At 42.1% G+C, this 11,452-nt stretch overlaps 1 protein-coding gene across 1 annotated transcript; it reads right to left on the reverse strand.

Annotated features, from left to right (window-relative positions):
- Positions 1-9,352: 9,352 nt before the first annotated feature.
- On the reverse strand, positions 9,353-9,853 carry LOC142554700 (uncharacterized). Its single transcript, XM_075665370.1, has one exon. It carries the CDS (start codon positions 9,851-9,853, stop codon positions 9,353-9,355), a length of 501 nt encoding a protein of 166 aa, XP_075521485.1.
- Between the last annotated feature and the right edge of the window lie 1,599 nt (positions 9,854-11,452).

An 11,452-nucleotide genomic window follows, 5' to 3' on the forward strand; every position in this document is an offset into this window, starting at 1 on the left:
AGAAAACGAGACAATCATTGAATATGATCGTAGACCGGGTGATATTGCTAATGGAGTCTTCAGTCTTGGCGATCTAATGTCAAATGAAAGACTGGTCAGCAAGGTCTTAAGATCTCTTCCCGAACTATTCAACATAAAGATCTAGGGTGAGTCCATCTTGATCAACTTCCTAGGTTTCTAGATTACTCGAGTCACCGAGAGTTTTTGCTTTGAGGCACATTAATTTTGAAGAGATGTTGCGAGTCAGTGTTGCAACACCTAGAGGACTGATTTGCAGCCAGTGTTTTTCTTTCAAAACAGCAGACAAAGAGATGTGATATTCTCCTTTACTGGATTCCTGCTCTTCTTCGAAATCTTCATCACTTAAGGAGACTGTCATACCTTTGTTCCTTCAAAGTTTGTTGGCACAATTATTTGTGTAGTGACCGAATCTAGAACATTTTCTGCACTGAATTGATTCTAATCTTTTGACATCTGGTTGAATCATCAATTATTCCTTGGTCTTTTATTCATTAAAGTTTATTTGTGTGTTTATTATTATATTTTGCTACATGTTATGAATAAGTGTTATAACACCTGAACACAATACTTAAAGACATAGTTTGATACACGTGATAAGGAAATGATTGATAAATAATCCTCTTTATCTCATGTTTGGTACCTTTTTAAAAAACTCATGATAATATCATGGGCCCTTGATAAATAAATTTTTAGAAGGATAAAATGTCCCTTCTATTAGGTGTGATAATTTTAATTTAATGATAAAATACACTACAAATGACTTAATTGCCCTCAATTTATAAATGATTTTTATAAATCTAAGCTAGTAGGTAGAAATTAAAATCAAATAAATATTTTTATTTATTTTTATATATTATATAATATGATAATTATATAAATGAATTCGAGATAATTATATAAATAATTTTTATAAATATCAATAAAATTATTAGTATCACTCGATTAACCTTAAAAATTGATATTTGACTTGACTCACAAAATCAAAGGATCAATTATCATATTATATAATATATAAAATTAGGTAAAAATAAATAAATCATGCAAGCAAAAAATATGAACTCAAGCAGCAACTTTGAAATTATAAAATTTATTATGATAAGGTTAATTTTATCATTACAATATAATATATAAATTTAATCACGCTTATTAAAATCATACCAAACATTAAATATAATATCCTACATCTTATTTATCATTAACTTATCCTTTTATTATATATCACATGTTTATCCTATCATGTGCACCAAACTATGCCAAAATCTCATACACACAATGTCAATATTTTTCTGTATTTTCATGTTAAACAAATCATTTTCCGCTATGTCAAAATGGCAAATTTCGCATGTCTTTAAAGGGCTTTCTTGTTTGCTTGTTTCTTTGAAACATATGCACTGTAAGATCCTATTTTAGGTGACACATTTATTATTTAACAATAACAATATTTAGTCTCGTAACAGAATTCAGTGTTGGATTTGCATTTTGATTTTCGTTTTAATCCTTTAACTTATCGAAATTGTGTTTTATTCATGTAACTTTATTTATTTTGTAGGTTTTTAGCATATTTTGTCGTAATGCCTGCGTAACACGGGATGTATAATTTTTCGACTGTTACATCAATATTTTTCGATGTTACGTTATTTTTTTCCGGTATCTCAACATCATTCCGACAAAATATAACAAAAAACAAACAAAACATTATATGACAAAAATAGAAAATATGACAACTTACAAGACCAATTTGGTGTTGAACCGGGTGAAACTTCAATAAGCACAAATGTGTGTGCACTCGACCGGTTACGTATAAATTTTTTTTTTATTCTTGTAATAAAAAAATTAAAAATAACAAAAATGATGTATTTTGACCACCACAAATTTTTATTTAAGGTTTTTTGTCCATCGACTTCTGAGTTTGGTGTTTTTAGTTTCTAAAATATATATTATTTAAATTAAGACTGACCGACTATATAGTTTAAATTTATAATCAGCATGATGCTTATAATTTATAAAATATTATTCAACTGTAAAAATTTTGAATTATAGTAAGTAGATAAAAAAAAATTCGTCACATTATGTATACATATTGTATTCTTATTTTTGAAGCTGTGTGTAAGAGAGTTATTAAAACATATTTTTACTTAAGCACGAAAAATATATTTGATTATTTTTATTAAATTATTTTTTATTTATCAAATTCTTCATTTTTTTTATTGATATTCTTCAATCAAAGTCACCATGCCTCCTGATGGTAGTGATTAGCGATGATGGGTATTGTGGATAAATTTGATATTTGATGCAACTCGGGCGAAATGGACGAGTTGGGTCGAAAACTCTGCCGAGATTGCTATCAAAATATCAAAGGAAACTTGAATTGGACGTTTGACTTGAATTGTGACTTCTCGAGCGATTTGAGGGATCTGCGAACAAGAAAGTAACCACGTGAATGGGCGCAGGAGGGGTGTCCGGCGTGACCACTCCGATGCTTAAGTCAGCAGGGTACTCAAGCAATAAAACCAATGTAGCCAAGTGATGGCTGTGAAATTGGTGTGGAATAAATGAGAGTATTTAATGTGTATTTCAATTTCTGAATTCAGAGTAAATGCAAGTAAATAACCTGGTATTTATAGTAGATGATGCAATGATGACCTCGTTTTTTGTGTGTGAGCATTAATTATAATAGGGTGGCTGATTATACCCTATTGTTCTGACATGTCAAATCGCACGCTTGTCACATCCAGACTACTTGATTCATTGACCACTTGCATTAGTGTCGGAGATAGATCGGCTATACACACTGTTTATCGGCGGCATTAAATACTTCACTCATATCGAGGTGACCGAGCAGAATGCCTCTCAGGTTAATTACAGAAGAGCTCGGGTATTCCACATCTTGAGGAAATCATGTCCCGGGTGGTTCAATGGCTCGAGACATTAATCCATTTTATCATGCTATTGGCCTGAGAGCATCCCATACTGGCCCGGGCACCAACCATGGATATGCTCCATGACCCGGGAAGTCCCAGGGCTTATCCCTGACCCGGGGCATTCCAGGGCATCATCACTCCCTCCTTAATTAGTCGGGCTAGAGTTCACTCGCTGTCCCGATTGGTCTTGGGTGCCTGGGCAGGAAAATCGCCTTGCCACTTGGTCTTTTTCGGGATAGTTGTAGCGTGTTGACACGTGGGTATTGCTGACGTAGGCCATAAGATTTGTCAGAGACTCTTTGTTTTCCAAGAAAATAAATCATTATGACGCATTGATTCCTGGACCTGTCTTTTCAAATATCTTTGCACAATTTCCTATGGAAATCTGAGCCGTTTGATTCATTATGGATCAATGGTGTGGATTGACTTCCTTCTCCTATATATATAGTAACCCACCTTTTGTTCAACGACATCAGCAAACTTATTATTCATGGAATACAATGGCAGGTGCAAGCGGCTCAAAGTCCCCGGATATGGCTGTAGCTTTCAAGAAGTCTGTCTTGGAAACTCGAAAGGCTGCTATAGAAGATGAAGTTTTCCACAAAATTATCCACTAATGGGAAGAGCTTCAGAGATTGAAGTTTCTTTACAAGATTGGGGAAGCTAATGCTTCTAGACTGGTGGTAAAGCTGAAGAAGTACCGGGAATGCCTGCACGTTTCCGAGACAGCGGATCTCTTCGAGGATGATTATGTCTACGAGCTGATGCTCTACAAGGAAAGGAAGATTCTGACGGACATCGCCAACTCCGATAGCTTCCTCAAGACGTCGACTGGAGAAATAAAGGGCTGGATGACCCTGTGGATGACTTTTGTAGAGGAGGAATATTATGATGTACTCCGCAAGAATTTCTTCAGATAAATAAAAACTATTTTTGTTTCATATCTCTGTTATTTTCCTAACATCTTTGATTTTCATCAGTTGATATATATATATCATGTATAGAATAACCGACAAAACTGAGCGACCTTAGTATAAGATAAATAACGGATAATCGACAAACCGAAATACCGGGACCTCACATATCTCGGTTTTAGAATAAGGTGCCGGGACATTATATTCCCGGGCTCAAAATAAAATGCCGGGCTTTTAATATTGATACCACCGAAATTGTTTCATATTCCGATGATCTGATAATTATAAGACATTGATATTCGTGCTCGTCTTTTCGTCTGTCCAGCTCCATTCCCAAAATTCATCTTGAACGTTCATGTATTCATTCAACGGTTGTGATTAACTCTCCTTCTGAATAAATGGAAAGGCGTTTCGACTGCCTTGAGCCTCTCCAACTTCTTCAATATTAAGTGCCACTTGTCTATAAATAAGACGATGTGGATGAAATGTGAGTATCAGTTTAATATGTCGAGCTCAAGTGATTCTAGTGCTTGCAGCAGCACGGTCTCTTCCACTGGTGCACACAGCCAAATACCAGTCGAGCTACGTCCTTATGTGGAGAATCTGAAGAGGACTGTCGAAGAGTATATCGGGGTAAAGGTTATGTCTACTTGGTACAAGAATCAAGATATTAATAACGCGCACCAAAATAGCTTGGCTCTTACTCGTGCACAAAGACCAGTGGCGAGGAAATATAGGCGGGAGCTTGAAGTAGCTCGAACTGCAGATCTAGCCACCGACCAATCTCTGTTGCACGCAATGCTGTGGAAAGAATGGCATCATCTGAACAAGATCTCAACCGCTGAGTCCTTCACCAATCTTCACCTTCAGGAATTGACTGATTGGATAACTGAATGGCAAGATTATGTAGCTTCTAGAATAGCTGTAATACGACACCGACCATTTCCTTAATAAAATTTTTTAATTTTCGTATCTTATGTTCCTTTATATCTTCTGCAAACAAATCGGTATAAATTAAGAACGGATAAGCGATAAACGATAATATCCCGGGCTTAAAAGTAAATGCCGGGTCCTCGTACCACCCGGGCTTGAAATAATATGCCGGGGCCTCGTACCACCCGGACTTAAAATAATATGCCGGGGCCTCGTACCACTCGGGCTTAAAAGAATATGCCGGGGCCTCGTACCACCCGGACTTAAAATAATATCGTTGTTTAATTTTCTCCGGGCATTTAATGTGATGCCATAATAACACGTTCCTTCTGAAAAGTTGTCAGAGTCTGTACATATTCCGAGCAGATAAATAATCATGTCGCCTCGGTTTACGCACCTGTCTTTTCAATTATCCCGCCTAATCATGCCGCTCAATTTTCGAGGCTGATCATGTCCGTCCGATTCATTTTAAATCAACGGTGTAGATCATTTACCTCCTCTATATATAGCACATGATCGGTTTTCCCAAAAATCATTTGCAAATTCAACTTGTAGCGAAGCTCTGCCAAATTCCTCTCTCGATCTTTTCCATCGCGCATATCTTATTCCGGCAATCTTTCCGTTCATCGTCTACCAGTCATCATCTTCGTTTCTTCCTAGTAAGTCTTTTCTCCCTTCTTTACTTAGCCTTGTCAAACTCTACTTCCTCTACTTCTGGCCAAAATGCCAAGGGTCGATCAGAAGATAATTCCCCGACTCCTTCCGAGCAATCTGCTCATATTCCCATAGGTATTCCCATCTCCTGTTCCTGACTCCTCCAAAAATCCAAAGCTTCTTCTTCCCGGCCTTCTAGTTCCTAGGGCAAAGAAAAAGAAAAGGCCACAGGGCCCTTGTGGTTTTCTACTGTGACTTCTACCCTTCGGCCGGGTAGTATAGAGGAGCTGAGATCTCTAGGTTCCATCCCTTACAACTACGACATCAAAGTTCCTGGGCCGAACGATCACCCAGACACCCCTCCTCCCGGCTACCATGCTTTCTTTCTTGAACAACTTAAAAGTGGTCTTCGCTTCCCGGTACACCACTTCTTCGAAGGGGTGGCCCGATTTTTTAACCTTCCCCTTAACCATCTCCATCCTAATTCTTTTCGCATTATGGTTGCCACTTTTGTTCTGTTTCGCATGAAACTTATTCTTATCAACTCTTCGATTTTTCATTATTTTTATTCTTGCCGGTTTAATGACGGGGACTTTTCTTTCATGGCCCGAATGCATTACCGATTTTTAACTGACATCCCTTCCTCTTTGAAGGGGTGGAAGACAAAATTTTTCTTTCTTCAATTCCCGACTCTTCCATCCTGTGCCTTGGGTTTCCTATCTTCCCTGCCCACACAACCTGAGCTTCCCCGGGACTTCAAGCTTCTCCCCCCCTTTACCCACGCCTGGGATACTTTAGGGAAAAACTCTTACCTGTCCTCGGTGCTGATCGGGAGGGGGGCAATCTGGTTCATTATGGGATCGGGTCCCGGCCCAAGGACCCAGTGGATCGGATTATTGATGAATTTGATCAACCCGGATCGCAGGCTGGTAAATTACTTTCCTTGGTCTACTCATCTCTTGTATGCTTTAATTCTAATATGTCGATTTTCGATGCAGTTGAAGAAGATATGATCTGGGCAAGTCTTCAGGAGGCTGCTGCCAAGAGAAAAGCCGAGCAGAAAAAGATCCGGGCTGAGAAGAGGGCCTGGGAAATTCAAGAGGAGGAAGAACGCCAAGCCCGGGCAGCGGCTGAGGCCCGGGAAATTGAAGAACGCCGAGTTGAGGCGGAGGCTAAGGCCCAGGAGGAAACCACCCCTCCCCGGGAAGAATCCACCGTCCCGGCTACCGAAGAAGACCTGGCTCCTCTAAATCAGCAAAAGAGGAAGGCCACCAAGAGCCGATCGCAGAAGCGATGGTGGTGGTAGAGGATGAGGTCGAGGAGATCGCCCGGTCTCCTCCTATGACTGGTTCTTCTGCCGGTCCCTCCGGGGTAAGGCCCTGGATCCTCCCCAACATCTTTGGGGATGATATCAGCTCGGATCTTGTCAAAATGATCCGGGGCCTTCTGCGCCCTGACGAGGTGGCACACCTTCAGGGAGTTCATCCCAATATGCTACTTTGCGAAGGAGTGTCCCGGACCTACTCTGTAAGTCCATAAAATTGCACTCTTTTACATTGCCTTCTCTGACCTTTTTATGTTTTCAGGGCTTGCAGATGCTCATACATTCCTACGAGCGAGTGGCTCAAGTAGCCAAGGGGGCCAATGCTCAGGCTACCTCGGCCCGGGAGATGCATGCTAAACTCCAAGAGGAGGTGGGTCGTTAGAATGAGCTTCATGAGCATGTGTTGGCTCGAGAGAGGGCTGTTTGGGAGCAGCAATTGAATCTGGTCCAGGCAGAACTTGCTGAGGCCCGAGCAGAGACACAGACTGCAAAGGAAAAAGCTGAGTCCTCCCGAGTCCGAGCCGAGGACTACCAGGCTGCTGTAACCCTCATTAAGACTGCTCAGGAGGAGCAAATGGCCAACGTTTTGAAGTCTCTTGAGTTTAAAAAGATGGTGACTGAGAAGGCCTTTCCATATTTTGAACAGGGCTTCAACAAATGCCTGGAGTAATTTGAGGAGGCAGGCTTAGTTCCAGCCGATCGGGAAGACTTTCCAGACCCGGAGAAGGCAGCCGCATCCCTCCCTGGATGATGAAGAAATAATCCAGAAGCCGGCCGGGCAAGTTCCTTAACTGATTAGGATTTCTATATGCTTCTCTTTTTTTTTTATTATTATTATTATTTTTTTGTTCCCGGGTTTCCGGGCACCTTGTAAATATCTTTCCTTTGAATGAAATCTCCTTTTCTTGCATTTCCCCAATATTTCCAGAATTGTAAATTGTATTAACTCTGAATTTTATCAATCATTAACCAATATATTTCCTCAAAGCAAAGACCTGAGGGCCCAATACGAAATTAATCTTGATAAGCAATCAGGATGTAGGTTACTGGACTGGTTTCCTAGGATTGATAGACGACCAGGATACGGATCCCTGGGCCAAGGTACAGTTCCTTGGGCTTAGTAGATAACCAGGGTGCGGATCCCTGGGCCAGGGTACAGGTCCTTGGACTTAGTATATAACCGGGGTACGGGTCCTCCGGGCCAAGGTACGGGTCCCTGGGCTTTGTAGATAACCAGGGTACGGGTCCCTAGGCCAAGGTACGAGTGTCTGGGCTTTGTAGATAACCAGGGTGCGGTCCCTGGGCCAGGGTACGGGTCCCTGGGCTTTGTAGATAACCAGGGTGTGGGTCCGTGGGCCAGGGTACGGGTCCCTGGACTTAGTATATAACCGGGGTACGGGTCCTCCGGGCCAAGGTACGGGTCACTAGGCTTTGTAGATAACCAGGGTGCGGGTCCCTGGTCCAGGGTGCGGGTCCCTGGTCTTAGTATATAACCGGGGTACGGGTCTTCCGGGCCAAGGTACGGGTCCCTGGGCTTTGTAGATAACCAGGGTGCGGGTCCCTGGGCCAGGGTACGGGTCCCTGGGCTTTGTAGACATTTCCCTGAACCATTTCTTTATTTGATGAAGAAATAATAGATACACGTGCTTTTAAACATAATATTTCTTTAAATGAAAAGCATTCCATGGCCTTTTGAGAGTGTGTCCCTGAGAATCTTCGAGATAGTAAGTTGCACCTGAGCTGACTCTTCGAATTACTTTGAAGGGTCCTTCCCAACGGGCTTCTAATTTTCCCACATCACCTACGGGCTTGATCTTCTTCATAACCAAGTCCTTAACCTTAAAATTTCGTGGCCAGACATGCTTGTTGTAGGACTTCATCACCCGGTTGCGATAAGCTTCTATTCGAATGGCTGCTTGATCTCTTCTTTCTTCCACTAAATCAAGCTCAATGGCCCGAGATTTATCATTGTTACTCGGATAAGATTCTATCCGAGTAGAAGATTGTCTAATCTCCACTGGCAGGACTGCTTCTGAACCGTAAACAAGGCTGTAGGGAGTTTCCCGAGTAGATGATCGAGGTGCGGTTCGGTATGCCCATAAGACACTTGGTAATTTTTCCACCCAATCTTTTTCTTTCCCGTGGAGTCGGGCTTTCAATGCTTGCACAATGATTCTGTTAGTCACTTCAGTCTGGCCATTAGCCTGAGGGTAAGCTACTGAGGTGAAGGATTGAATAATCTTCATTTCTTAACACCAGGAGGTGATATTTTTTCCCTGGAATTGCCTTCCATTATCTGAAATTAATTTACCCGGGATGCCATATCTGCAAAAAATGTTCATCCAAAGAAATTTCATGACTTCATCCTCGGTAATCTTGGCTAATGGCTCGGCCTCTACCCATTTGGAGAAATAATCCACAGCCACAAGAAGGAATTTTTTCTGTGCTCGGGCTATGGGAAAAGGGCCCACAATATCCAAACCCCATTGGTCAAAAGGGCATGATGCGGAGGTCGGTTGCATACTTGCAGCTGGACGGTGGTGAAAATTAGAATGGTGTTGACAACCCTGACATTTTTGGACAAGTCAGGCAGCATCTTGATTCATCTGAGGCCACCAGAACCCGGCCAATATAGTTTTCCGAGACAGAGTTGTTCCACCGAAGTGTTCACCACAGCATCCTTCGTGTATTTCCCGGAGGACATACTCTATCTCGTCTTCTGACAAGAACTTGAGTAATGGACCCTGATAGGATTGCCTGTACAAAACATTATTCAAAAAGACGAACCTGGGCGCTTGTTTTTTGATTTTCGCAGCCTGGGCTCGGTCTTCTGGGAGCTTTTCATGTACTATGTATTCCACGATAGGAGTCATCCATGAACTTTTCTGGACCGGGGGTATTTCTTCATCATTAGAGAGCATCAACCGGGTAAAGCAGATAACCTCCCGGGTAGCTATATCGGTCATGGAAGCAGCCAATTTGGCTAAGGTATCGGCCTCTGCATTCTCCTCCCGGGGAATTTGTTCGATACTCCAATCGGTCAGATACGCTGCCCGGGCCGTGATGAGCCCTAAATATTTAAGCATTTTTTTGTTCTTGGCTTCATATGTTCCCTTGACCTGCTGCGTGACCAACTGAGAGTCGGAATAAACAATGACTCGGGAAGCACCAACTTACCGGGCAGCCTGTAACCCTGCCAAAACAGCTTCGTACTCTGCTTCGTTATTTGTGACCCTAGAATCAATCCTCAAAGCCAGTTTGATTTTCTCTTCTGATGGGGCAATTAGGACAACCCTCACTCCACACCCTGATAGGTTTGATGCGCCATCAACAAACACCCTCCATACCTCTTCTTCGACTGGTTGAATCATTTCTATTAAGAAGTCCGTTAATTCCTGGGCTTTTATAGCAGCTCGGAGTTTGTATTTAATGTCATACTCCCCGAGCTCCAAAGTCCATTTGACCATTCTTCCAGAGACTTCGGCGTGAGTCATGATCCTTCCAAGGGGAGAATTGGTGAGGACCACTATGGGATGTGAGAGAAAATATGGTCTCAACTTCCGAGCAGTCATTACCAGGGCCAATGCTATTTTTTCCAACTCACTATACTTTAATTCTGCTCCTCGAAGGGCGTGACTGACATAGTATATCTGTTTCTGATCGGCTCCTTCTTCCCTGACAAGTACAGAGCTAACAGCAAATTCAGTGGCGGAGAGGTAGATCCATAATTTTTCCCCGGGCTCGGGCTTGGCCAGAATAGGCAATTCAGCCAGATGTTTCTTCAAGTCCTGAAAAGCTTGTTCACATTTTTCGTCCCAACCAAATCTCTGCGCTTTCCTTAGGACTTGGAAGAATGGATAACTCCGATGGGCAGATCGGGAAATGAAGCGCGACAGGGCAGCGATTCTCCCGGTTAATTTCTGCACATCTCGGACATACTGAGGAGAAGGCATGTCCATTATTGCTCTGATTTTCTCAGGGTTAACTTCGATTCCCTGTCAGTTACCAAGAAACCCAAAAATTTACCACTCCTGACCCCAAACACACACTTGCCCGGGTTGAGCTTTATTCCATATTGTTTTAAAGTGGTGAAAGTTTCAGCTAAATCATCAATGAAGTGGGCGACTTCCCGGGTTTTGGTTAGAATGTTGTCCACATACACCTCAATATTCCGACCTATTTGCTTTTGGAAGACAAGATTCATCAAGCGTTGGTACATATCCCCCGCATTCTTCAATCCAAAAGGCATAACGACATAGCAAAAGGTGCCCTCGGAGGTAATAAAACTGGCTTTATCCTGATCTTCCAGAGCTAAGGGGATTTGGTGATACCCCTGATATGCATCCAGAAAGCTTAATAACTCGCATCCAAAAGTGGAATCTACCAACTGGTCAATCCGGGGAAGTGGATAACAATCTTTTGGGCATGCTTTATTCAAGTCCCTGAAATCCACACACATTCTCCATTTGCTAGTGGATTTTGGGACGAGAACCACATTTGATAGCCATGTAGGGAATTGGACTTCCTTATATTCCCGGCCCTTAACAACACTCCTACTTGCTCTTCAATTACTTTATCTTTTTCAGGGCCAAAATGCCTCTTCTTTTGCTTCACGGGCCAGGATCCCGGGAGGATATTCAATTTATGTTCGGCCACTTGGGGCGAGATACCGACCAATTCCTGTT

This window comes from Primulina tabacum, chromosome 8, assembly GCF_025594145.1.
Source record: "Primulina tabacum isolate GXHZ01 chromosome 8, ASM2559414v2, whole genome shotgun sequence".
NCBI classification, from domain to species: Eukaryota; Viridiplantae; Streptophyta; class Magnoliopsida; order Lamiales; family Gesneriaceae; genus Primulina; species Primulina tabacum.

Excerpts from the sequence above, each read along its gene's own strand:
- LOC142554700 (XM_075665370.1), bottom strand. The coding sequence starts at position 9,853 with ATGCTTAAATATTTAGGGCTCATCACGGCCCGGGCAGCGTATCTGACC.